The following is a 26,188-nucleotide window of genomic DNA, read 5'->3' as shown; positions in this document are numbered from 1 at the left end:
GATGCGATTTAATATTCTTAATCATAACGTGTTTATTTTAAGCATTACTGTGTGGCTTAGAATAAATTTTATACATGGAATATAATTTGCAAATATAGCAAAATAGTTATTAAAATGCAAGGTTAATAATCTTTTTATATATATTATATTAACCAAACAAAATGAAAGTGCATTGCTACAGTCATATGGGTTTATAAGCGTTTCATGTTTTAATTTATAGACTTACATAAAACGCCCCATTTTGTGCGCCAAGTGCGAGAGAGGGAGAGAGAGCGGAAAATGCGAGGAAAATGGGAAAATGCATTTGCTTGGCGCTCAATTGACAAACATATTTATAGAGCATATTGAACAAATAGACCAGACACCGCAGCGCTAGCCTAAAGATAATATTCGGTTGGCCGTATAAGTTCCCGCTCGACTGCCAGTTGTCACTCAACTTGATCCGAGATATGTCTCTATATACTATATTCTATATTCTATGTGTATGGAACAACATGCACAACGTTTGTACTTTGCCGTTCCCCATGCACAAAAAACAGAAAAAAAAAAAAAAGAAAGGAAAATTAAACGGCAAATGAAATTTCATTGTAAACAGACGCGTTCCGGCAAATTGAGCAGCTTAAACAAATTTCCGTTGTCTCCGCAGATCGGGCATTACATCCTGGCACTCGGATGCCCATCTCCTCGTAAATATTATCCTGCTCATCCTGTTGAGCGCAATTTATGGGCTTCCGTTGCGCCGCCGTCACTTGAGCCTCAATTGGTCCTCTGGGCAGCGGCAGCTGGACTCCCACTCCTGGCCTAGTTTACATTACTATGCTATATAGTTGGGTTCCGGGAAGGGAACCTCATTTGTAGAGCACCGTGTGCCAGGAGCGCGGCGGCAGCCGGAGTTGGATCGCTCCACGCTGGCTATCATCGAGGGCCACGTCCACCGGCAGATTCTGGCTGCAAGATTACGGATTCGGGATCTTAGAATATGTGTGATTAAAGTCGCAGGGTCTCCATTAGAGGCATTCATAAAAGTGAATCGCAACGTTGGCGGCAATTAAGTTGACGCACTTAAGCGGCACCGTCGCAGATGCAACTCGAAATAGATGTGCGCCAAGCACTTGGAAAAATCATTGGGAAGTTGAGTATGTTACTTCTTCATAGTTTTAAGTATTTTTAAAAGAAAACAGGCTCATTTTCCAGACCTAAATGCAAAAGAAATGCCAATCGAATGGCTTTTCATATTTGGATCATTATACTTAGTGTTTTAAACAAAAATACGATTGCCTTTGGGCGAAAAGTCAGGAAAAGGACTTTGCTGGAAATTCAATATCTATAAAGCGTTTTTTTATTACAACTTGGCTAAAAATAGTCCAAATGTCAAAATAATTACTGGATTTTACAGCTAATAACCAAAGGCAACAGATTCCATCACTTTTTGGTGAAGCTTGAAAAAATAATTTTTGAGTCAATTTTCGCATTTTTTGAAAGGGGTAACATCACAAAAATGTTGCAAAAAATTTTCGAAATTTTTTTTTTTTCAATTTCGAATGCCAATTGGTTGGAAATGTAATTTGGAGCCTAACTAGATATGACACACCACATTTCGACCATTATTTTCAATGTTTTGGGCAACTTTAAAAGGGAAATTGGAATAAAAAACTAAAAATATGATACTCTTCCTTGAGTTCCACTTACCCATTGTAGATGATCAACGCCACACTGCCGTCTGGTCGCTGGAAGCCCACGGCACTCAGCTGGGTGAAGGGATTGAGCTGGTTCTCGATTCGCGTCTCGATGCGCACTGAATCCGGCGGCAGGAACTTGGAGAAGTGGCCAATGGCATAGAAGATGGGCTGTTTGTATATCTCAGCGCGACTCGTGGCATTCACAATGATCGGTGCATCCACATAGTTCTTGACGTAATTCGGGCCACCCTGTTCATCTAACACGAGATTCCAATCCAGCCAGCCATTGAAGTGGTGTGTCAGGTCCTGGGTATAGGCCCTCATGTAGCTCTCACCACGCTGCCAACTGCCCAGCTCGGGACCATGGGTCTGCCATGGCTTATCGCCGATGCAGGACTCCGTGTTCAGGAGCAGCTTGTTGGGCATATCCGTGTGCGCCTGGTCAATGAGCTGTGGACCGATCAGTTCATCCCAGTACCAGTGCACAGCTAGGCCATCCAAGTAGGACAGCGAATTGCTGCGGGAGGAGCGCATCTGCAGGATTGCATAAATAATATTAATATTTAATAGATATTCGTGCGTTTCCGCATACCTTTCGGAACCACATGGGATAGGTGTACCGCTGATCGTCGTTGCCAAAGATGAGCACCTTGCTCTCCGCCGAGTTCCTGATGGTCGGGCCCAGATTGTCGTTCAGCCAGATAGCCTGGTCGGGAAAATGTCGACATGCTTAATAGCCAGAAACGTGATCGATGGCCAGTGGCCAATTTGAAATGGCTCATACAAGTATGTATGTATGTACATACCTGCTGCCAGGGCGTCCAGCCCATGCTCATGAAGTGTACAAAAAAGAAGCCAATGACGCCGTTTAACGGCTCATTGCCAGTGGATATGGCCCAAATCGGCATATTTTTAGCCCTCATCAGTTCGAGAAATCTGCAGAAACAGCACATTCCTCGTAAATGTTAAAAGAAATGAAATGGCCGGTGTAGTCGTCTCACTTGAGGTGGTAGAGGGCCCACGTTTGATAATATTCCGATTTCAGCTGCCCGAATCCTGTCCAGCGTCCATTGCTCTTCATCCAGGTTGGTGCACTCCACGCGGCGCCCATGATCTTCAGTTCATCCAATTTGGCAATTGTCTTCAGGCGTTTCAGCTGCTCCACTTTCTGCAGATCACGCGGATCCAGTTCGGTGAAGTTACTCAATTGCAGATCATTACGAGGCCATTCATTATATGCCCACGGCTCCATATCAAAGTCGGAACCTCCAATAGACATTCGAATGGTGTTGTATCCAATTCCAACCGGATGAAAATAGGATCTGCAAAGGGAATAGTTTAGGTAATTATTTATGTTTTTTTGGATAGTTACCAACTCACCTATAGACATGATCCTGTAGTTCTGCGGGAAGTTCTTTGAGTAAGTACGATACTGTTCCCGTGAAGGCACCGCCAAAAATGGAGACGTTTTGAAAACGCTGCTCTCGTTTCACCGATATGCGATATGTCCTAATGCTGGCATTAATAACTGGAATTATACAATAGTTCTTTCAGCATTTAGTTTTTATAGAGGATTTTTTTATAGAGGTTTTAGTTACACAGGCTTTGGGGAATGTTGGCCAACTGCAACCAGGCTCGCTCCTGATCCACCACAATCGCATCTGCCTTGAAGTTCTCATCGGTGAACTGTTTGTCATCTATGGTTATGGGATTTCCCTTTGAAAGATCGCCTGTTGTCTTTTTGAAGCGTAGGCCATCCTGCAAGTTAATACATATATTTGCAAATAATTTATTAATATTTAATATTTGCTGTCGATGCTCACACTTTTTATTGCTCATTTTGGAACTAATCGAATTTAAATCCGTTTCGTTAATCAATAAATTGGAACATGAGCAGCCACAGCAGATAAGCAAGCTATTCCAAATCGACTCTGAATTTAATCTGTATAATTGACCTAAGGCTTAGTAGCTATTGTTGTGACCGCGACTGTAGGCAATCCTGCTGACTCACTCACCTTGCTGGAGCTAATCACCACAATCTGCGAGATATCCGTGAGCTGCGGCTGCTCCAGATAGTCGCAGTAGGTGCTGTTGCAGACACACACGCTGCCATGGCTCGTTTCGCGCAAATCGCAGGGCAACTGCCAGTCATCGTTGGCACCTGCAATGCATTGCATTTGAATGAATTCATTGTATACTCACACACTCACTCACTCACTCACCTGCTGAGATTGCGATCAGTGCAAAAAGAAAGCCAAGCGAAGGTGTCTTCATATCTGCAACTCGGAGCAGAGACAATGCGATCAGCTCGAAGGCGCGTCCACAACTGAGCTGTGGAACGAGAGTCGCATCAAGCAACCGAATTTCACTCAATTTGATGTTTATTTATTTTCCAAATCCACTTGACCCGGCGCTCAGCTGTTGATTTGATAAAGCCGCCGGACCGGCAAATAGCAGCTATAGTAACCCACTTGGAAATCCGCTCACGCAATCGAAAGTAAAAGTTATGCAAAGGCAACAAAAGGCGGGCTTAAGTATTATAAAACCAGATATAAGCATGTATTTAGCAATTTAAACATATATATTTTTAATTCGCTTTAATCTTAACAATTTCAATGTATGTTTGTAGCTACAGTTTAAAGTATGTTATAAAAATCTAAAGTGTACTTGTTGCATATGTGGTGGATGCATGTCGCTTTATATCGCTGTATGATTTTGATGCTGACATTCCGAACCAACTAAGATTTTTCAGGGTATACATGGCTTTCAGATACTTCAGTACTTCGTCGGTGCGCCATTCAGAGTGGTTGTTCCGGCAGTTGGGGCAATGCAATTCGCTTGGAAACTGAATCTTTGGGAATTTCGGATCCTCTGTAGCATCGCCGGCCAACAGTTTGTTGACATAATTATGGGCTTCCCAGAGCCACAAAATCTGCTCATCATTATTTCTCACATTGCCAATTGGTCGGAGCTTTTTGAACTCAGCCAACTTCATATCACACTCCTTGCAGTTCATGAAGAATCGCACATAACCGAGAAATACCAACAACACGGATCTGGGCTTTAGCTTTTCCGACTCCACACTCAGATAATGGAAGAGCATCCACAGGGAGCAGTTGAAGCCGCGCAAAAGAGGACGAGATGCAATGCAGCCAATGAATTGCTTGCCATCAAACACGTAATCCTTCACCGACTTCAGTAGCAAGTCCTTGAATCCAACGCCAGAGAGTTGCTTTTTCGCTCGAAGCGAATAATAAAGTCCTGCTAGCTTATCCTGCGCCTCGGCTTTCAAGGGACTTGAGTTGTATATCAGCCTTACGAAATTCCGCAAAACAACTAGTTTTGTACCGACAAAGTGCGCGGCTCTGGAGAGCTCCACGTTCAGGATTTGATTGATAGCCCGTTCCAGATCCGCTCGATAGATGCGAGTTGGATGTTGCTCGTGTTGCTCGAATATCTGGTACCTTAGCACTTCACTTATGTTGGCATCTGCGGTTTTGGGCAATGCTTGCTGCGGCTTTCGGTCGACGAAGATCAAGAATTGCTTAATGGCCGCCACATAGGCCTTGCTGTTATCCATTTCGGGTGTAAGAAATAGCAACTTGCGTGCTTTATTTACCACAACCAGCAAATTGGGTACTGGCGATATGCCGAATTTGTTGTAGACATCATGATTATCGAAGATACGCACAACGACCTCCTTGTAGGGCAGCAAATCCAGAAGCGTGTTCCTTCCGATCACCGAAACTATTGGATTGTCCTCATCGCAATCGCCCTGAGAGGCATACTTTTCCTCCATCGAATTGCCCGTTTCCAAGTGGGGAAGAAAGTGATTCAAGCACATTTGATACACAAACACAACGTACTCAACGTGCTCGTCGTTTTGAAATATATGCGTCACATTGTCCTGCGGCTTGAACATTTTGAAGTAATTCAATTTTTGAAGAATTAGTGCCAGTTTCGACTCTATTTCCTTGGGATTTCGATTAGTAATCTCGATGCCCAGATCTTCTGGAACTCGCTTGTAACTCGGTGGAAAATAGCGTAGTGTTGGCGTTTTGCGAATGCTGTAATTGCCACAAATCTTGTCGTTCTCATCCTTGCCACAATCCAGTACATGGACTTTCAGCAATCGTCGCCACTTGTAAAGTTTACGAGACACATTCCTAAATGCTGGTACAAATTGCTGACTATCCTCGCAGAATGCGTTGAAGAACTGCACCAGTTTCCCAGACGTTGGTTCACTTAGCGCGGATTCAAATGTGGCAAAATCTAGCAGCTGCACATTGTCATCCGGATTGAAAAGTAGCTCGGAGTGTCCACCGGAAAAAATCACGATGCACAAGAGCAGTGGAGTGGAGTTTGGAGTCATTATAGAAAGATACACGTTATGCCACTGGTTAACTGCTACTGATGGATCAGTTATTTAGCTGTGATTTGATTTGGAAAAGCAAATCAAATGCGTGAAAATTGCCATTTTCAAAGCAACAGCTTGGTATACCTCACTTAAGCTAGTTAGCTTACTAATATCAAACAAAAAGGGTGGCATCTATATATTTAATTTGTTTTTCTTTTCAAAAAATAATACTTTCAACTGTACAGCAAAGTGTGAATGGACTTGGCCGGAACATTAATCACAAACTGACCCCGAACACTGTCCACCAAAGTGATGTCCAGATCGGCGCGTCCACTATTGAAGAGAACGGCGGCGATTTTGTTGTCCGGTCGCAGGAATGCCACGGAATCCAGATTAACATTACTGGGCACGGCATCTATGCGCACTGAACCCTCCGGAACCAACTTGGAGAAGTGACCAATGGCATAGAACATGGGCTGCTTGTAGAACTCCTCGAATGCTGCGTGAAAATCAGATCATTAATCAATAGTAAGTAAACTGTGTTGTTAATATAACGTACTTGTAGTATTGACAATCACTGGTGCATCCACCGTGTTGTCCACGTAATTGGGACCGCCCATCTCGTCCAGACAAATGTTCCAGTCGATCCAGCCATGGAAGCCCAGCTTAATGTTGGACAGGTAATCCCGGGCATACTTCTCCGCCCGCTCCCAGCTGCCCAGCAGTGGAGCAGCTGCCTGCCAGGGCTTGTCCCCAATGCAGGATTCGGAAACAATGAGAATCTTGTCGGGGGCATATTCCGTGGTCTGTTCGATAAAGCTGTTGCCAAATATTTCATCCCAATACCAGTGCAGCGATAATCCATTCAGATAATCAATCGAGTTTGGTCGAGTGCGGTTCATCTGGAAATAAATTCGCGATAAGTTAGTTATGTGAACTTTGTAGTTTAATTGCTGCTAGTTTGTTCATGTCACTATTTATTTATAAACATGCAATTACTTACCATTTTGAACCAATGGGGAAAGGAGTAGCGTTGGTCGTCGTTGCCAAACAGAATGATGTCCTTGAACTCAGAGTTACGGATCGTGGGACCCAGATGATCGTTCAGCCAAATGGCCTGCGTCTGTGGCGTCCATCCCAAGCTCATGAACTTAACGAAGTACATGAAAAAGACGCCATTCAGCGGCTCATTGCCCGTGGAAATGGCCCAAATGGGAATGCCATTGTCCTCCATAAGTCTCAGCCAACGCAGATGGTAATCGGCCCACGTCTGATAGTAAGCCCGCTTGAGGCGTCCAAATCCTGTCCACCGGTTGTTGGTCTTCATCCAGGGCGGAGAACTCCAGGCGGCACCTTTGACCAGCAGATTCTTCACGCCGGACACCTCAATGAGTCGCTTGATCTGCGCCACTCGCTTCACATCGTGCGCATTCAGTTCATCCATGTCGGATAGCAAGGTGTCGCCATCCTCCTCGGCATATGACCACGGTTCCAGATCAAAGTCACAGCCACCAATGGTCACGCGCATGAGATTGAAGCCCAGTCCATCCTCGCCGTAATAGGACTTGTACAGATGGTCAGCCAACTCCGAACGCTTGAAGTTGTCCACCAGGTACTCCACAGCTCCGGTGTAGCTGCCACCGAAACCCACCATCTTCTGGTGGCTCTTACTTCGGTCCAATCGCAGGCTCACCGTGCGAGTGATGGAGCTCTCCCGGGACTCCAAGGTGAAAGCATCGGCCACCACTTTATTGAGCAGTCGCGACAGGATAGTTGCATTCGCAGTGTCCTGCGTGGGTTCCAGATAGTCCTGCACGGTAATCTTCTCCTGCTTGCCGAACTTATCAGTGGTTGTGGAGAAGCGCAGTCCCTGCTTGGAACTGGAGATCAGGAACCAATCATTTTCGTCCGTGAGGACGGGACTCTCCAGATAGTCACAATAGTCCGCCGTGCAGACGCACACTTTGCCATGTTGTTCGTCCTTCAGTTTGCAGGGGATCGATTCAGATTGCCCACCTGCAGGTCCAATTGTATTTCAAATTTCGGATTATGAGTTGGATTTATGGCCACTTACCAATTAGCGATACCAGCAGCACTGCCAGCACCAGGATTCCTCTGCTGGCGAACATTTTTCCCATTGACCGTTCACTTGGAACGCTGCCACCTGACTGACACCTGGGAATTTTGCAAACACAACTGGAGGTATTTGCTGGTAATCTCACTTGAGGCACTTGAGGCTCACTTAAAGACATTGGAGCGCAGGAAGTTTGCCTGATAAGAGCATTTGGCGATTATGTTTCTGGCTAATAGGGCCGTAATCCGTAATCTGGGTTTTTTGTATCTCTCGTATCATCATGATCATCAGCCAGGCCTTGACTTTAACTTTTCGCGCTAGTTTCAGGGAGTTGGGTAAGTTTGGTTCATTCCCTGGTAGAATCTCGTTCGGCAAACAACTCTTTCTAGAGTTTCAAAATTTTACAAATTTCTAATCTACTTGCCTAAAGCAGCCATCAAACATGTCGTGTAACAGATCTTTTGGTACGATATCTTTGAGCTTTACCAACTTTTGTACTTTATAATAACTTTTTGTATTAGGACCTGGACCTGGCGCCTACAATCTACCCAGCACCTTTGGCTTCAAGAACTGCGACAATCGGATGCAGCGCAGTCCACAGTTCTCATTCGGCAGATCCTCGAGAGCGTGTAATAGTTCCAGGAAGATGGAAACTGGACCTGGTCCAGCAGCCTATCACCTGGGCAAGATTACGCGATTTGGACGTCCTGCAGCCGAGGAGTACACTGTTTATCGTCGTCATTAGTGTATTAGGGTGTGCAAATATGTTTAAAATATAGATGGCTTAGATAAAAATATTATAATTCTTTTTCCTATCAACTGACTGTGGTCAAGACTGGTTCGGTTATCTAATCGAATAAATGGAAATATTTACCCGATTAGCTTAATCATTGTACTAGGGCCAAGGGGGCGTAGATTAGCGCCTGATAATGGGAAATTTGCAGAACAGGTGTGTTCTGTTCTTATCAAGTTATTCGGTTAATTATTACCTTAAGCTATCATCTATTTGGTTACGGATTAGCAGATTTTATTTGGTGAGCAATTACTTGGTTATTTGTGCCACACGTAGCCTATAAATAGGTCAATATCAACGGCTGGCTGCCACAAAATCCCCCCTTTTACAAAATCAATTTTTAGCATAAAGAGCGAGAAATTCATCACGAAACGGCTTGGGACCAAATTTAAATGGGAAAAAAGGAGATGCAATGAAATGGAAAATGTGACTAAAGGCTAAAAGTCCATAGCCTGCTTATCGGGGCCGTGGCAAAACACTCGTTTTGCCGGCTCTTTAAACCGAGAGCTTTAATCTCCATCTCACCACCATTTTCCATAACCAAGGGGGAGTGCTAATAATAAAGAATCCCATGTCATGGCAAAAGCTTTAAAGCCAAGTGTGTGCCGTGTTAACGAAAAAAACTATTACCAGTTCAATATGAAAATGGTTATGTGCAAACCATAAATGCTCTTTCTTTTTTAAAACTAAGAAATCTTCTAACTACGAAATCGTCCATCAACTTTGCACAAAGGCACATATAAAATCTATATAGCTTGTGTGCTTCAGTTTAGTAGAAATGTTTTTGAAAAAGCCACATACCCTGACCCGTAGGTCACCATCGTGGCCATGTTGAACACAAACAGCATAGAATGGCCTGGAGTGGGTTCCATCTGGTTGATGGGTTGCCATCGGCCTCCTGGCCAACTGGCTGCTCACTCGGCTGCTCACTCGGCTCGGCTCGTCTGGGGTGGGGTGTCAATAAAATGGAACGGCAACTTGTCGCCGCCTTTCAATATTCGCACATACGTCGTTGTGGCAGCACCACCACCTGTTGGCGCACTCCGTGTTGGATACCATAGATACTCGGGACACTCGGGAGCATATACTTTGTGGCGCGAATCGAGTGGCCATATGGCAGCCTAATTTGGCGCTATCTCTGTGCCATCCAATTAGCCATGTCGGAGAAACACTCACACTGCCGCTCGGAGTCGCAGACTCAGGCGGCTGTCCAACTGAACGCCTCCGGCAGACGCAGCTCCACACCAACCGGAGCCAATGGCTCCTCCAATCGCTGCCTGATTGCCGTGATTGTGTACCTGGCCCTGCTGCTAGATAACATGCTGCTGACCGTAATTGGTAATGGCCAAATCAATTACCGATAAGCGCGGTAATAAACGATGTCGTTTTTCGCCATTTGCAGTGCCCATCCTGCCGGATTATCTGGCCAGGCTGGAGGCGGATACGTCGTCGGCAGTGGTGCTCAATCTGGAGGACACATCGCCATTCGCGAAACTCGGCCATCGGGCTGGAGAACCGAGTGGCGGCGCACATCCGCATCTGTACATCTCCAAGCATCCGATACCGGGCAGATCCATGGTTAACTTCACCCTGTTCCAGCTGTCCACAGAAGCCACAACCACCACGAGCACCACAACAACCACGACCACCAGAAGCACCACCACAACGATCACATCCACGCACAATTCCACGTCCATGCTACCGCCTTCAAAGCTGATGGATGGTCAGTCGGGCGGCACTAATGTCACTGGAATTGGGCATGGGCATGGCCATGGGAATGGGCACAAGAGCAGGAACAGGAAGCTGCCCACCCACGACAGCAGCAGCAGCAACAACAACAACAAGGAGTTGACCTTGACGCAGGAGAATGGCTCCATCGGCCTGCTGCTGGCCATGAAGGCCCTGGTCCAATTAATTTTCAATCCGATTGTCGGCAACGCGTCCAGCAAGTTTGGCTACCGCCTTCCCATTGTCGTCGGCACCTTCTTCCTGCTCCTCTCCTCGCTGGGTAAGTGGTCTATTTTGGGGGCCATTGATTGGGTTTTCAATTGGCAAGCACCTCATCATACTACTTTTTTCATCATCATTTTGTATTTAATGCGTAATTTCGATCTAATGAGTTATACCTTTCAGTTTTCACCATTGGTGAGTCCTACTGGGCACTCCTGGTGGCGCGGGCGGTGCAGGGCGTGGGATCCGCTTGCATCAACATCTGCGGCATGAGCCTGGTGGCCCAGCATTATCCGGAGGAGGCACGCCGCTCCAAGGTGATGGGCATCATCCTGGGCAGCATCGCATTGGGTGTGCTGCTGGGCTATCCCTTTGGTGGTATACTGTATGATCTGATGGGCAAATCGGCGCCGTTTATCATTCTGTCCACTCTGATGTTCCTGAGTTTGGGTCTCCAGCTGCTGACCATGGATCTGAGTGTGCAGCCGGAGGTAGTGGTGGAGGATAGTCCCAAGTGGCAAACGCTGCTCGAGTGCAAAATGATCCTGGCCATTGTACTGGCCATTTGGTTTTCCACCTCCACAATGGCCATGCTGGAGCCCTGTCTGCCCATCTGGCTCATCCAGTATCTGAAGCCCAACAAGTGGCAGCTGGGCACCGTTTTCATTCCCGACTCCGTGGGCTACTTTGTGGGCACGAACTTCTTCGGCAGCATTGCCTACAAATATGGCCAGGTGAAGGTGTCCTGTGTCAGTTTGCTGCTGGTGGGAGTAGCCTCTATATTGGTGAGAACATTTATTTATGGAATATAAATGGGAACATGCTGCAATTTTAACTTTGCATTTTACAGATACCCAGTGCTACAACGGTTGCCCAACTGCTGATGCCCCATTTCGCCTTGGGCCTGGGCATTGGTGTAATCGATGCGGCACTGGTGCCACTTTTGGCCACCTTTGTGGATGCAACACTCGCCCAGGAGGAGCAGGGCGAGGGCAGCAGTTCCATGTCCAGCTACGGCACCGTCTATGCCATCCAGCAGACCTCTGTGAGTCTGGCCTATTGCTTAGGTGAGTTCACAATATCTTTTTCTAAATAAAAGTGTATATATATATATCGGCTTTATAGCTCCCCTGATTGGCGGTGAGTTGGCCCAGACCTTTGGCTTTGCTTGGCTGATGCGCATTGTCGGCATATTCAATATGATTTATGGCCCCATTCTGGTCTACTTGCATCAGAAATACGATCCAAAGGTAAACAAGTTTTAATATTTTCCAATGAAACTATGAACTATATATATGTTTTGGTTTTACAGGCCCTGAGGGAACGGCATAACGATATGCTGCTCCAAAGCAGCGGGCGAGGATCTAGGTATAAGCAACTTTACAACTCCATGGATGTGGAATAAGCTGTACTGCCCAGTTGTCCAGAATATCCAAAAATATCAGACAACCTTGAGTGTCCAAATTAGGCGTTCCTTTGGCTCAATAAAGCAATATATATGGAGCTGATTTTTGTAAACCATTTAATTCCCGAGCAAATTCGAATCTCCTATAACTAATATCACTTTACCATGTCTTGAAGTAACTTAAGTTCTTATGATCAAATTGTCCGATTAAAAAGTATTACGCAATATTTATTTCAATGGAGTTTGAATGAATTTATAAAAGTTATAAAACCTTTTCAATAACAAGTGTGCCATGAAACCGACTTCGCCTGGAGCTGAGAGGTCGAGCTCATGAATGCCTCATTCTGCTTCTGGAATCCTTTCGGCAAACACCTCAAATTGGGGACTAAATTTTAAAACAGTTTTTCTGTCTAATATTGCACAAAACTAAATAACAACAAAATGGCGGTGCGACCTTTTGGTGAGTGGAAATTCATTAAATTATAAAGGAACAATACTCATATTTTCTTCGAAGGCCCCGGACCCGGCGTCTATATGCTGCCCCCCACTGTGGGCTATGATAAGCACGATAACCGCAAGCAGCGCATGCCACAGTACTCCTTTGGCATGCGCACCCGTGCGCCTGGTGAGGATCTGGGTCCTGGTCCCGGGGCCTACAAGGTCGACAAGTTGACGCGCTATGGCACGAGCAAGGGGTTGGAGTTCTCAATGGCGCCCAGGACCAACGTCATCGGTGAGTACTTCACTTATAGCAAAGACGTGACTCTTTTTGGTTAAACTGCATCATCGTAGACAAGCGAAGCAGTCCTGGTCCCGGAGCACACGATGTCCACAATAGGCCATTCTTCAAGGGTGTGAATGCTCCGTCCTATTCGATGGGTCTGCGAACGGACTTCAACTTCAAGAAGGATGGTCCCGGTCCCAATGCCTACAAGTACGAGGTCAATGCGGTTCGTCCTGGAGTTCCCAGCTATAGCATGTGAGTAACTTACAATAGTTAATCCTTCGCCAAATTGCTTCAATTTGTTTGTATTTCAGGGGACTGCAAACGAAGATTTTGAACAAGACGAATTCACCGGGTCCGGCTGCATATGGTGGTGGTGATATCAATGTCAAGCTCACTCGTGCTCCGATATACTCCATGCAGCCGAGGACCACTATTCCTGGCGAGAATGTCGGACCCGGACCCAACTACTACGACCTGATGTACTATCGTCCTGGCAAGAGTGGACCGGGCTACTCCTTCGGTGTGCGCCACCACCAGTTCGCTCCACCCATGATAGTTAGATGTGACAACATGTAGATCCATTGCAATATTAGAAGAAATGTTCCAAAATTTTTGTGAATAAACAATTCTTTTGATACCAAGTTTTATAGTTTATGAACAATGCTGTTAGCGGCTAAAACTAAAATGGGATTTGAGTCATATGCGTTTTTTTCAGCAAGGTAAAAGGTGGAATTTTGATGACGTAATCGCAGATGAAAATAAAAAAATTAAATTGAACATTCTGTCAAATAAGTATTTGAAAAGACACATTTTTTGAACAACCAAAGAATTACTTTTTTTTTATCAACACGGCTGTGAGTTTGCTGGCATGAAAAAACCACTTACTATTTTACGGAATTAGGAGGTAGTGCTACTCTATTAACGCCTTTGAAGAATGCCGATTTTTTTTTTGTATAGTTTTGTATAGATTTGTATATTGACTAGTTCTTTTCAATTTCGCGGGCAATTGCTCAGTTTGTTGTTGTTGCTTGCACTTAACAGAGCGCTGTTAGCCAGATAATGGTTCGAGTGCTCGCTAAATGTAACTGGAACTCAGAACCATCGATTTTATCTAACTCCGGTATTTTTCAGTCACAAAATTCTTTTTCTCCGAGTTTCTCGTTTTGTTTGTAGATTTTGTCTGTTTTATTTATAGTTTTTCGAAAGAAGTTGGCGAAATTGGCCAAGTAAATTGATAGACTGCTCCAGCCCGTAAATTAGTTGTGTGTTTTGTGTGTCAGTGGCTCGTCGGGCATAGAATATACATATATCTATATATATATATAGTATAGCAATTTGTTAATAGTTAAGTGGCCAATAAAAGGAAAAGAAATATTCGCAACGCAAAAATTCGGCCACTGAATTTTTGCCTTCCATGTTCCCAGCTTACGATTGGTAACATGTTGAGCAATGTGGCGGGTGCGGCCGCTCCAGGTGGTGCACCAGGTCAACCGCAGCAGGATTTCGAGGAGGGTGCTCCACGGACACCGACGCTGCCAAATCCGCCGTCCTCGCAGGAGCAGGCAAGGACCCCTAATCAGGAGGGGCGCCACAACGCCAATTCCCACTCCCGTCGATCGGGTGGTGGGCAGGTGCCATCGAAAACCCAGGGCAACAACGAGTGCCAGTTCTTCTATGAGGACGAGGTATTCCGCATCGATCGCCGTGGTCGCGTCCATTTCGGCTTGGTAACCGAAACGACCGAATTATATTCATCCGACGACGGGGACGATGACGATGGCCTGTCCAAGGGTGAGGTGCGTGTGGCCTTCTATCCAGATGGCAAGGAGATGGTGCACACGGAACAGTCGGTGAGTAAACTCCATGTTGAGGTTATGTAACGCTCAAGGTCTCTCTCCAAAAAAATAACTGTTTTCACAACTGTTTTGGGTTTGCTCTTCACGTTTTTTTGACACGTGTTTGTTTGCTTCTTTTCCAATTTGTTCCATCCATTCGTCGCCCCCAAACCATGTGGCATATACACAGATTGGTCTGGCGGATCGCACGCTAATGCCCGGCGATGTGGTGCGGAGGCGTCTGCCAGGACAAAAGGATCTGGTTGGCCAGGCGGGCTACGTGCGGGATGTCAATGTGCGCGCCGATGTCATGGTAATGGGCTCCAAAATGGTCATCAAAAATGTGCCCGCCGAGCGACTGCGGCCGATATCCGAATGGACCAGGGATGTGCCCGTCTGCCTGGACACCTGGATAGGCACCACCGTCAATGTCGACGAGTGCGCTGTGCTCAGGTATGCTAGTAATACCATTACCCAATGGCAAACATAATTTTCAATTTTTATTCTTTATTCAAGATCTGCCAATGGAGCCCGTGTGGAGATCACCTCCAACGATTTCCACAAGTTTAAGGATGCTGTGTCCCAATGCGCCCGCGAGTTCTTCAATCCCAATGTCTACTTTCCGGGAAACATTGTAGTCGGTCGCATGCCGCCGCCGGATCGTGTGAAGAATCTGACTCCTGAGATTACTCTTCCCGTAACTCGCAAGGGTCGTGCTGTGGTAGGAAGATGTGAATCCTTTATAGATTTATAGTTTCAAACCTTATTGTTCCAGTACACCGTGGAATCTATACGCACTACAGCAGTCAATGTGGCTTGGACTTGCCGCGCCATCTCTAAGATCGAAAATGCCTTGGACTGCGATCCTCTAAAGCAGCCAAAGACCTCGATCAAGGGTGAGGAACTGAACAATGTCAAGCGCCTTAGCATCTATGAGTCCTACGTGCTGCAAATTCACGATCGATTCTACCTCAAATATTCAAAATGTGATCTATTAGTTAAATACGCCGACTGGGAAGAGGAACAAGGTATGGTATTAACTGGAAATGGCTTAAGAGGTAACAATAAACGTACATATATATACATTCCATGTATTACAGCGGAGAAGTACATCCCCATTTATCACACCCAGAAAAAGATGGAGCGCAAGTCCAGCAAACTGAACGCATCTGCGTCCAGTAGTGGGAACGCTCGCAGTGTACCAAAGTTCCGCCGCCTGGCCAACAAGTTCAGCGGTATGCGCCTGCCTCGACCGGCTAGCGACCATGCTCACAACGCTTGCAAGTCGTTTAAGCGCAGCAAAGAGGATATGTTGACATCGGAGGATGAGGATGATATCGACGAGTCCATACAGCCACTTGAGCATTCAATGACTGCCGAAAAAGAAGCGGATGTTGTTGAGGATGCACAGTCTCCGTCCGCTGCTACCACTGCTGCAGCCGGTGGCGGTGCTGTTGCTGGTGCTGGTGTTGGTGCCGGCGTCCAGGCTCCCAGAATAACGATGCGATCTGCGAAGAGGCGACACGTAAAGAAAAAAATGCGATCTGTCAAAAAGCTAATTTCTACACCTTTTACCAAAAAGGAATCAACTCCCAAGGATGGCGATGAAATCGTGGTGGAAACGCTGGTCGTTTACAGCTCGGTTACGGTTGTCTGGCAGGATGGCACTGTGGAGACGGGCATTCACTCCACTCAACTCTATCCCATCCATCATTTGGATAACCATGAATTCTTTCCCGGCGACTTTGTGACCAAAGCTAACGAGAACAGTACGGGAGCCACCGATTACGGGGTCATTCAGTGCGTGGATCACGATGAACGCATAGCCAAGGTCATGTGGTTCAACATCTACACCCATGTGGATAATCCAATGTGAGTGTATTTTACCTCTTTAGCAATATGAATTCTAAGTCATTTTCTCTTTGTAGTCCCTTGTTCAAAGAATTGGAGGAGCTGAGCGTTTATGACTTGAAGGATCACTCCGACTACCAGTACCGACCCGGCACAATGGTGATCCGAGTGTCCAATTTTACAGGTGAGGATGTTAATTCAACTGCTGGCCAGGTGATCGACAACTACCCCGATGGTCGAGTGCGTGTTTGGTGGGCAAAGGGGCATATCACAATGTGCTACCCTCAGGATCTGTTCGAGATCAACCACAACGATGAAGTAGAAGATGCGTACGATTCAGATGGATCCGAAGACTCGTGGGAGACGCAATCGGAAAACAGCCGCATATCGTCAATGGACAACGATGATGATATTATAACGGGCATTGATGGCGCCACGAGGGCAATGAAAACGCTTGAGAAGCTTTTCCGCGCTTTACACCCCAATCGTAAAGCAGAAGTGCTTAACGATCTGCTGGCTGTGTACAAAAATTGCCGGGCCCTAGACCGTTTGCTGAATACTAACTTCTTCGATGAATACCACTTTCATGGCATTGTGCGTTGCAAGCCTGCTACCTCTGAAGTATGTTCTGACACCAATGAGCTTGCGCAACCAACCCCAGAGCCTTCGGCCGCCGTTCCCAAGGTGTCATCCACGCTCCAGATAGAAGTGGACCCAGTCTTAATGGTACCGTCTGTTCAGTCATCATCCACTCCTACTAAGCGAAAATCATCTACGGAGATGGATGAAGTTCTATGCAAAAAGAGCACTGATGAGATCACGGAGGAGCAAGACGACCAGGAGGAGGAGGAGGACGAGGCACCAGATGATCCCCCGTTGGTGAGGAAGTATCGCAACGAGTACACTGAAATGTTCGCCAACGCACGTGAAAGTATTGCAAAAGCGTTTGAAAATCGTACAAAGGTAAGAATACTCAAATTTTTTAAAATCTATTTGTTGCTTAGTTACACAACTTTTGCTTTTCATTTAGAATGATTCTGGCGTCCACTCGCGCGGTGAAATCACCTCGGATGAGTCTAATAACCCAGACAGCGAAAATAAGTTGGTCATAAAGCCACACACAATAAATATAATGGATGACTTTGAAATTGAATTGGTTGCAAATCGTGATGTCGACGTTTGCGAAGTCTTTTGTTATTTGATCAAGGATCAAATGGCCAATTGCCGCAAGGCGGTCGCTGAGTCGTTGGACAAGTCAAATAGCTATCCCAAGCACGAGAACGATGTGGTGGGCGAAGTAGAGGAAGCCGCTGAGGTGGTCTACGTGGCAGCGGAATCGTTCAATGATGGTGCTACCAATGATCAAATGGCGGAGGATGAAGCCATGGAGCAGCCATTGAATCTTAACGCGCTGTCCGAGTCGCTGCCGGCCATTGACAGTCCCATGGCCTGCTCGTCACCAACTCGTTCAATGATACCCAACACGGCCTCCGATAACGAGAGTAGTTTCCAAGTACTGCCCAATGCGCCAGCGGCACATCATTTTATTAGCAACCAGGTGATTCCTGCTAACAAAGCACAGTATCAGCGAGCTGTGCAGCGGGAATACCATATGCTTATGAGCTCGTTACCTGACGGAGTTGTGGTACGTGCCTACGAGGATCGCATGGATCTAATGTCAGTAATGATGGTGGGACCAAAGCGCACGCCCTACCAGAACGCCCTATTCTTCTTCGACTTTCAAATTGGTCGCGACTACCCGAAGAGTCCGCCGGTATGCCACTACATCAGCTACTGCACGGAGCGCCTGAATCCAAACTTGTACGAGGGCGGCAAGGTGTGTGTATCGCTACTGGGCACATGGTCGGGACGCGACAGCGAAGTGTGGTCGGCCAGCAGCACCATGCTCCAGGTGCTCGTCTCCATACAGGGACTCATACTGGTCGATGAGCCCTACTATAATGAGGCGGGCTACGAAAAGCAAAGAGGTAACGTGCTGTTTATATGCAATGCCAATGACTGCATTTGTAATTATCTAACCATTTATTTTTAGGCACCCAACTGGGCAATGAGAACTCTCGTGTCTACAACGAGATGGCCATCATAAAAATTGCCCACTCCACGGTGAAGCAGTTGAAGAATCCGCCGCTCATCTTTCGCAATGAACTGATTGAGCACTTCAAGCTGTTTGGCAGCGAGCTGTATGGCCGCATGTTGGCCTGGTCCGAGTATTCCCTTGAGGCACAGCGACGGCGTGTAACCAGCATCAAGGGTAAGTCCGCCAATTACTGAGTTTTGTGCAATAATTCATCATCAATTTCCTTAGACATGCCTGCGGAGTACAAGGCGCCCTGCGAGCTACCCGAATTCCCGCTGCTGCCATGCAGTCGAGGCTTTTGCATAGCGGTCAAGGGCGTTTTGAGCCAACTACAAAGCGAGCTGACCGCCTTGGGTGCTAATCTGGTTACGGATGAACGAAATGGCATTGCGACTGGTATTGGCACTGCGCCGCGTGCTGCTCCGGAGGAGATCTGAGTGCCACGCGTCCTGCCCAGCGCATGCCTGTGAAAAAATGGTGCCTATCTGAAGAACCACAAGACTTTTGCCGCTTTCGTTTTGGGAGTCTGATCTGGGCCCCCGGCAAGGGTCACCGTTTTATAGCCCCTTTCTCGAATCTCGAATTTCTCTCAGCTCATATTGCTGGCAAACAGCCTTTTAGTTTAACAAAATTTGTTAAGATTATTGGTTATTAGCTCACACAAACAAAACGAAAGAAAAACAATGTAAAGCTGAATTATATATAGCGCGCAACTAAGCATCAATTGTTAAACGGATCCGCCTCATGTAATGTCAGTGAGTTTTAATTTTTGTTGTTGTCAGGCCAGCCAACAAATTGTAATTAATGTTTTGTTCCGACAAATGTGAACGCTGGCCTGCGCGAATCCTTGTAGGCATTCCACTAGAACTTAGCTTAGTTAGTCCCGCTCTCGTCCCCCAATCAGCACCATGTACGTAATATTGTAAGCTAGCCAATGCGAGAAATGTGAATAAACTAGCAATTTTATTTATTATGCCTCCAATTTCTGCTGTATCCAATCGATGAACGCACCCGTACGGGTATAAACGCCGGGCCATCCGCCGATCCCGCACTGCTTAGTACCGTAGGAGGTGATGCCAGCGATGTGGAATACATCCCGGCCGCCAGTCGATATGGACACCATCAAAGGACCGCCGGAATCGCCTTCGCAGGTATCCATACCCTTCATGCCGCCGGCACACAACTGGGAGTCATATAGTTTCACCTTGAAGGAGCTGTACTTCTCCTGGCATATCGTTCGGTTCACAACGTTCATGGCCACCTTTAGCTTGGTCGGACTGGGCTGCCTGCTCTCAGTGATTCCCCAGCCGGCCACATCCATGCCGTAGTCCACGAACTGGTTCCGGATCAGATCGTCGGTGGGCAGGCAAATGGGGCGCACATAGTCGGTGTAGCTGGCGATGGAATAAACAATGATGAATACGTTGTGGAATACTCTACTCTCACATTTACACACCTGACACTCCTCCTCAGACGCACCAAAGCAATGTCGTTCTGCTGGTCCACCGAATTGGGCACATACTGGTCATGCACGATGCCCTTCTCCACCTCGATGTCGATGTGATTCGGTGCACAGATGCGCTGTCCATTCATCTGCGTGGCGCAGTCGGGATCGGTACGGGTGTCCCACTCGCCCAGGCGAACGCTGTGCAGGACGACGCCGGCCTGCTCCAGTTTGTGGTTGGCCAGGCAGTGACCAGCTGTCAGGACGTAGCGGGAGTTCAGCAAAGTGCCGCCGCAGTGAAAAGTAAACGCACTTGAAGATGTGGCATTTGCTAAATTATACAGAATATTCCATGAATAGAGAGAGGTATTCATACCTACTCACCCACTGACCTTTTCTATACTGCAGCAACACCATCCATGGGAATTCCCAGATGCTCGTGTTGGTTCCACCAAAAATGCGATCAGCGAAGAGGAATCCGCAGACGTCGTTTCCAGGCAGCACATTGCCCGGCTGCTCTTCATCTCTTCCTCCTGGCAGATGCGTTGATTCCGCCGTATCCTCGCTGTCGATCCGCTTGCTACGCGGACAGCAGACAAGGGTGCTGTTCAGCTGACCCTCAGCTCGGTTGTCCACTCCACATTGACTCTTGGAGAGGAGGAGACGCTGGGCGGGAGTCTTTGGCTCCGTCGTCAGCAAGTCGGCGAGAAAGGGGCAGCTGGTGATGTGGATGCACTGGCCACGCTCCTCGCTCTCCTGGGGAGCACAGCTACCAAAGGTAATCCGCGCCCCATCTGGAAGTGGAAAGCGATGCAGTCTTATCGGTTCTCAGTCAAGATATTTTTCAAAGGTATCTACACAATTGCTGGAAAACTAAAGTGATCTAGCTCATTGCTGTTATTTTAAGCTAGTTATTAACATTTTAAAGGCAGTTAAAATATTTAAAAAATGTAAGGGAATCCAGTTGTTTTATGGCTGGCAAGAACAGCTCACCCACCTGAAAGTTGGACACATTCGGAAAATGCGCCGATCACCAGTGGCAAAAGTAGAAACTTCCAGTCCGTAGAAGCCATCTTGACTCTCTAGAATCCCAGGTGATACTAACCAAGCTCTCCGGCTTGATTGACATGAGGTTACTATATCTGTACATATATCACTGAACTGGTCGAGTGAGACGCATATTGCAACTGGCACGCTGAGTTGGAGGGATTTTCCTCTACTTTTCCATTAGAATATCGGAAACTACATGGGGCAATCCACTAGAATTCGCTGATCTAGTGAGTGAAAAGCTGTTCACTTGCAACCGGTTGTGCTCGCCAAACCTGACAGTGCCGATGATATGTTGTGAATGGATCAACCCCCAATAGATCTACATTGCGATTTTCACATGGCTAGCATGTATCTACATTTATTATGGCTCCAACTTCTGCTTGATCCAATCGATATAGGCTCCCGTGCGGGTATAGACGCCGGGCCAACCCTTGAGGCCGCAGGGCTTTGTGCCGTAGGAGGTGACGCCGGCGATGTAGAAGACATCCCGGCCACCTGTGGATATGGGCACCATTAGGGGACCGCCGGAATCGCCACCGCATGTATCCACGCCCATCTGCCCGCCGGCACACATCTGCGTCTCGTCCAGTTTCACCTTGAACGTGGAGTACTTGTCCTGGCAACTGGTCAGGTTCCACACGTTGACGGTGATCTTCAGCTTGATGGCACTGGGCTGCATGTTCTCAGTGAGTCCCCAGCCAGCCACATCCATGCCGTAGTCCACGAAGTTGTTCTGAACTAAACTATCAGTGGGCAGACATATGGGACGCACGTAGTCGGTGTAGCTGTGGAAGGCAACCAACAACCAAGTCAGTGGAATAGATCTTGAGGGATCTCTGGTCCACGCACCTGACACTCCGCTTGAGACGCACCAACGCTATGTCATTCCGCTGGTCCACGGAATTGGGGCCAAACTGCTCGTGGATGATGCCCTTCTCCACCTCGATGTCGATGTGTTTGGGCGCACAGATGCGCTGTCCATTCATCTGGGTGCTGCAGTCGGGATCCGTACGGGTGTCCCACTCGCCCAGGCGAACGCTGTGCAGGACGGCACCGGATTTGTCCAGCTCCCGACTGGCCAGGCAGTGTCCGGCGGTCAGGACGTAGCGGGAGTTGAGCAAAGCGCCGCCGCAGTTAAAGGAATAGGTTTCAGAAAAAACTGAAACGAGATTTTGTAACTATTGTATTGAGATTTGATAATAATATAATACTTTTATTATTTATATATAAGTTTTTTTCTCTATTATCATCTTTTTAATGATCCCATCCTTGGGAAATCAAACCAACAAACTGATCTTCAAGTTGATTTGAAATTGTGATTATAGAATGATAACAGCTCACCTTGTGCAATAACCTTCTTATAAGAGATTAGAATGCGCCATATACTCACGTTTTTTGTACTGCAGCAACACCATCCATGGGAACTCCCAGATGCTCGTGTTGGTGCCCCCGAAAATGCGATCACCGAAGAGGAAGCCGCAGACGTCATTTCCAGGCAGCACATCGCCCCGCTGCAGTGCATCCGCCGGCGGAGGAGTTGCTTCCAGGTCCGCGCCATTGCCCCGCTTGCTCTGCGGACAGCAGACAAGGATGCGATTCACCAGGCCCTCAACCCGGTTGTCCAGACCGCACTGGCTCTTGGTGAGCAGGACACGCTGGGCGGGAGTCTTCGGCTCCACCATCAGCAGGTTGGCCAGGTAGGGGCAGCTGGTGATGTGGACGCACTGGCCGCTCTCATCGCTCTGCTGGGGCGTACAGCTGCCGAAGCTGATCTGCGCCGCGTCTGGAAGGGAAGAGCGCGGTTTACGATGCAGTCTAACCGGTTCTGAAGTAATCCATTACTGATGGACTTCAAAATAATATTTTCTACTGAAATTCGTAGTCCGACGAACTATTTATTGATATTTTATAAATTTTATATATTTTATATTCACACCTCGATGTTTATTGTTTAATGTTATTGTTTCACAAGCTTCAAGTTTTTAGTTTTTCTAGCTTATATCAAAGCTATACCAGCTTATTTGAGCATTGATATACTTTAAACTTTTGAAAGAAAGCACCAGTGATATTGATAGTGTTTGGCTTAAGGACAGCTTACCCACCTGATCGTTGGAGCAACACGGATAATGCGCTGACCACCAGCGACAGCAGCAGAAACTTGCGATCCGTAGAAGCCATCTCGTCGCTACGGGCTACGAGCTGATACTAATCAAGTTGTCCGGTTTCAGTTTCTCTCCCGATGCATTGGATGTGATTCGTAGAGGTTATCATAGAACCTATCTACAATCTACATTTTCAAGCCAGGCAAAAGCTACTTGAGTGGGTTGGTCTTTTCCCGTCTGTTGCTTATATACATATTAGGGCAGCTGAACTGGGCAAACCCGCAGGTGGACTTCCTAGAAGCTTTTTTCTTTGATGCTTAATCATAATTCTAGCTTAAATTGACTGATAACATAATTAGCAGTAATTAAAACAACATAAAAATGAATTCCATTGATGAAATTTGTTTAGTCAATCAAGAAATATAAAGTAATGTGTTTGTTTATAAAGGCAATTTATGATTCAGATGTCAATAAATTGTTTTTATTATACCCGTTACTCGTAGAGTAAAAGGGTATACTAGATTCGTTGAAAAGTATGTAACAGGCAGAAGGAAGCGTTTCCGACCATATAAAGTATATATATTCTTGATCAGGATCAATAGCCGAGTCGATCTAGCCATGTCCGTCTGTCCGTCCGTCTGTCCGTATGAACGTCGAGATGAACGTCGAGATCTCAGGAACTACAAAAGCTAGAAAGATTGAGATTAAGCATACAGACTCCAGGGACATACCCGCAGCGCAAGTTTGTCGAATCATGCTGCCACGCCCACTCTAACGCCCACAAACCGCCCAAAACGGCCACGCCCACACTTTTGAAAAATGTTTTACTATTTTTTCATTTTTATATTGGTGTTGTAAATTTCTATCGATTTGTCAAAAAACTTTTTGCCACGCCCACTCTAACGTCCACAAACCGCCCAAAGCTGCCACGCCCACACTTTTGAAAAATGTTTTGATATTTTTTCATTTTTGTATTAGTCTTGTAAATTTCTATCTATTTGCCAAAAAAATGTTTGCCACGCCCACTCTAACGCCCACAAACCGCCAAAAACTGTCAGTGTTGAAGACTCTAATTCACACTTTCACTAGCTGAGTAACAGGTATCAGATAGTCGAGGAACTCGACTATAGCGTTCTCTCTTGTTTTTATAAATAATTTAGCAATGATTTACGTAATGATTTAATGCTTTTTTAAAGATATTTTATTTTGCGACTTTACAGGCATGTGTCACCATTATTCATCCTCACCATTTAGGCAAATTATCTATAAAACAGAAGAATGCTTTGCTGACCTGATAAAGTGATTTTGAAATGAAATTAGGGCGCCAAATTGGCCTTAATCCACTCCAAAAAGTAGCCAGTTTTTGTGTAGAACTCTGGAACACCAGGGGAATAGCAAGGCTGTTGTCCATATGTGGAAATGCCTGCCAAAAAGAAGTACCCGTGCAAATTACGTTCCTTGATGCCCATTAGCGGACTGCCGGACATGCCCACACAGGTGTCCCTTTCCCGCTCTCCACTGGCGCACATTTGGGACACGGGATGGAAGTGGGGATAACTAATCAGGCAATCATATGGATTCCTTTCCTTCATCGTGGTCATGATCACCGTTCGAATGCCTCCAGTTGCATCCCAGCTAGCGATTCGCAAGCCCTGTAAGTGGGTGTCCGCATCCACTAGACAAATGGGTCGGATCTGTTTCGTGTATCTAGAGCCAGTTTGTTGAGCCATAGGATGACAACCATAAGATGATGATACTCACCGAACTGGAAACTGCAGACGGAGGAGCGCGATGTCGTTGAGGAAAGTGGTGCCCATCGAAAAGAAACCGTGATGCACTATAACTTGCTCCAGATTCACTTGCAGATGCGGCGGAGCGCAGTGGTGATGACCGCTGTCCAACGTGATGCAGTCGGGATTCGTGGACTTATTGTGCTCGCCCAGGCGCACACTCTTCACCACCAGGTCCTTGTGGGTCAAGTGGTCACCGGTCACGCAGTGGGCAGCGGTCAGCACATAGCGGCTGTTGATCAGCGAGCCCACACAACTCGTTTCTTGATCCCACCTCAAGGATAGCCGATTCTCATACAGCAAGAGTGCCAACCACGGGTACTCGTTGAGCACTGCATGTCCGCCACTCGGAGTTGGGAACTCTGGCGGCGTTGGTCCGCAGCTCTGGTTGCTGGGCAGGACGTCACCCAACTCCGGACAGCAAACGTAGATCTTATACAGCAACTCGTCTCCATGGGGGTCCAGGTCACACTGCCTGTGGGCAAACACATCCCTCTCCGCCTGAGTCATGCCCGAGGGCTTCAGGATCTGCATCAGCGGGGAGCAGCTGGCCAGTCTGGTGCATTTCTCATCTCTTGGGCAACTTGACATAGCTGCAAGTAATAAGCCCCGATTTGTAAGATTTTGTATCTGTTATACTGCTTTCTGTGCAAATATTTGAGATACTAAACCAAAAAGTTATTTATAACTAATTTATAACTAAATTTTTGCACATTTTTGACTTAAATTAAAACTGCCTCTGCAAGGATATTATTAAGCAGAAAACAGCACCTTCAGATGTCACTTTAAACCATGCTTACCAGACTCAGTTAGCTTGGCCAAGAGAAAGGCTTGAAGAAGGGCCAAAATATAAACTTTCGACCCGTGCAACATGACAGACGTGCGAATCCGAGCTGGTACTAAATAGAATTAATTATATTCTAATAAAAACGAACCATTTTTATAATCATTTTTAATCTGGGAAAATACCCATCATTATTTCTTGAAAACACTCAAAAATTATTTATGTTATTGGATTTTAGGGGCAGGGGCA

General features: G+C 46.6%; 10 protein-coding genes across 11 annotated transcripts; 4 read left to right on the top strand and 6 right to left on the bottom strand.

The window, feature by feature from the left end:
- Positions 1–36: 36 nt before the first annotated feature.
- Positions 37–4,037, bottom strand: LOC120453153 (lysosomal acid glucosylceramidase). Its single transcript, XM_039637709.2, has 9 exons — positions 3,902–4,037; positions 3,695–3,840; positions 3,278–3,437; positions 3,060–3,207; positions 2,681–3,001; positions 2,486–2,615; positions 2,272–2,385; positions 1,690–2,213; positions 37–948 (listed from the first exon to the last, which is right to left on the bottom strand). Exons 1-9 carry the CDS (start codon positions 3,951–3,953, stop codon positions 849–851), a joined length of 1,695 nt encoding a protein of 564 aa, XP_039493643.1. The 5' UTR covers positions 3,954–4,037; the 3' UTR covers positions 37–848.
- Positions 4,038–4,241: 204 nt separating this feature from the next.
- Positions 4,242–6,228, bottom strand: LOC120454247 (sulfhydryl oxidase 2). Its single transcript, XM_039639373.1, has 2 exons — positions 6,186–6,228; positions 4,242–6,086 (listed from the first exon to the last, which is right to left on the bottom strand). The coding sequence occupies exons 1-2, from the start codon at positions 6,226–6,228 to the stop codon at positions 4,336–4,338; spliced, it is 1,794 nt and encodes a 597-aa protein (XP_039495307.1). The 3' UTR covers positions 4,242–4,335.
- LOC120453477 (lysosomal acid glucosylceramidase) lies at positions 6,223–8,238 on the bottom strand. Its single transcript, XM_039638209.1, has 4 exons — positions 8,111–8,238; positions 7,040–8,052; positions 6,596–6,938; positions 6,223–6,535 (listed from the first exon to the last, which is right to left on the bottom strand). Exons 1-4 carry the CDS (start codon positions 8,172–8,174, stop codon positions 6,270–6,272), a joined length of 1,686 nt encoding a protein of 561 aa, XP_039494143.1. The 5' UTR covers positions 8,175–8,238; the 3' UTR covers positions 6,223–6,269.
- A 184-nt stretch (positions 8,239–8,422) lies between these two features.
- On the top strand, positions 8,423–8,907 carry LOC120453478 (outer dense fiber protein 3-like protein 2). The gene is made up of 2 exons (XM_039638210.1): positions 8,423–8,574; positions 8,632–8,907. Exons 1-2 carry the CDS (start codon positions 8,553–8,555, stop codon positions 8,853–8,855), a joined length of 246 nt encoding a protein of 81 aa, XP_039494144.1. The 5' UTR covers positions 8,423–8,552; the 3' UTR covers positions 8,856–8,907.
- A 993-nt stretch (positions 8,908–9,900) lies between these two features.
- Positions 9,901–12,481, top strand: LOC120454539 (probable vesicular acetylcholine transporter-B). Its single transcript, XM_039639917.2, has 6 exons — positions 9,901–10,241; positions 10,306–10,911; positions 11,037–11,638; positions 11,704–11,920; positions 11,979–12,103; positions 12,166–12,481. Exons 1-6 carry the CDS (start codon positions 10,061–10,063, stop codon positions 12,256–12,258), a joined length of 1,824 nt encoding a protein of 607 aa, XP_039495851.1. The 5' UTR covers positions 9,901–10,060; the 3' UTR covers positions 12,259–12,481.
- Positions 12,482–12,559: 78 nt separating this feature from the next.
- On the top strand, positions 12,560–13,626 carry LOC120454542 (outer dense fiber protein 3-like protein 2). The gene is made up of 4 exons (XM_039639921.1): positions 12,560–12,718; positions 12,773–12,991; positions 13,051–13,237; positions 13,297–13,626. The coding sequence occupies exons 1-4, from the start codon at positions 12,700–12,702 to the stop codon at positions 13,559–13,561; spliced, it is 690 nt and encodes a 229-aa protein (XP_039495855.1). The 5' UTR covers positions 12,560–12,699; the 3' UTR covers positions 13,562–13,626.
- A 499-nt stretch (positions 13,627–14,125) lies between these two features.
- On the top strand, positions 14,126–19,751 carry LOC120454538 ((E3-independent) E2 ubiquitin-conjugating enzyme). 2 transcript variants are annotated; one of them, XM_039639916.2, is made up of 10 exons: positions 14,126–14,835; positions 15,011–15,273; positions 15,337–15,541; positions 15,596–15,848; positions 15,921–16,345; positions 16,403–16,692; positions 16,749–17,634; positions 17,702–18,659; positions 18,725–18,943; positions 18,998–19,751. In XM_039639916.2, exons 1-10 carry the CDS (start codon positions 14,425–14,427, stop codon positions 19,204–19,206), a joined length of 4,119 nt encoding a protein of 1,372 aa, XP_039495850.1. In that variant the 5' UTR covers positions 14,126–14,424; the 3' UTR covers positions 19,207–19,751. The 2 variants fall into 2 exon arrangements, with proteins under 2 accessions (XP_039495850.1, XP_039495849.1); XM_039639915.2 differs by having other exon boundaries at positions 15,921–16,692.
- On the bottom strand, positions 19,714–21,449 carry LOC120454540 (spaetzle-processing enzyme-like). The gene is made up of 4 exons (XM_039639919.2): positions 21,211–21,449; positions 20,606–21,007; positions 20,226–20,544; positions 19,714–20,163 (listed from the first exon to the last, which is right to left on the bottom strand). The coding sequence occupies exons 1-4, from the start codon at positions 21,284–21,286 to the stop codon at positions 19,740–19,742; spliced, it is 1,221 nt and encodes a 406-aa protein (XP_039495853.1). The 5' UTR covers positions 21,287–21,449; the 3' UTR covers positions 19,714–19,739.
- A 138-nt stretch (positions 21,450–21,587) lies between these two features.
- On the bottom strand, positions 21,588–23,512 carry LOC120454541 (spaetzle-processing enzyme). The gene is made up of 4 exons (XM_039639920.1): positions 23,366–23,512; positions 22,654–23,046; positions 22,113–22,422; positions 21,588–22,048 (listed from the first exon to the last, which is right to left on the bottom strand). Exons 1-4 carry the CDS (start codon positions 23,439–23,441, stop codon positions 21,625–21,627), a joined length of 1,203 nt encoding a protein of 400 aa, XP_039495854.1. The 5' UTR covers positions 23,442–23,512; the 3' UTR covers positions 21,588–21,624.
- Positions 23,513–24,613: 1,101 nt separating this feature from the next.
- Positions 24,614–26,037, bottom strand: LOC120452440 (spaetzle-processing enzyme). The gene is made up of 3 exons (XM_039636668.1): positions 25,956–26,037; positions 25,127–25,748; positions 24,614–25,072 (listed from the first exon to the last, which is right to left on the bottom strand). Exons 1-3 carry the CDS (start codon positions 26,026–26,028, stop codon positions 24,682–24,684), a joined length of 1,086 nt encoding a protein of 361 aa, XP_039492602.1. The 5' UTR covers positions 26,029–26,037; the 3' UTR covers positions 24,614–24,681.
- Between the last annotated feature and the right edge of the window lie 151 nt (positions 26,038–26,188).

The sequence above is a fragment of the Drosophila santomea genome, chromosome 3R (genome assembly GCF_016746245.2).
Source record: "Drosophila santomea strain STO CAGO 1482 chromosome 3R, Prin_Dsan_1.1, whole genome shotgun sequence".
In the NCBI taxonomy this organism is placed as follows: Eukaryota; Metazoa; Arthropoda; class Insecta; order Diptera; family Drosophilidae; genus Drosophila; species Drosophila santomea.
Note: the sequence above shows the minus strand (reverse complement) of the source record. Positions and strands in the feature narration are given on the sequence as shown.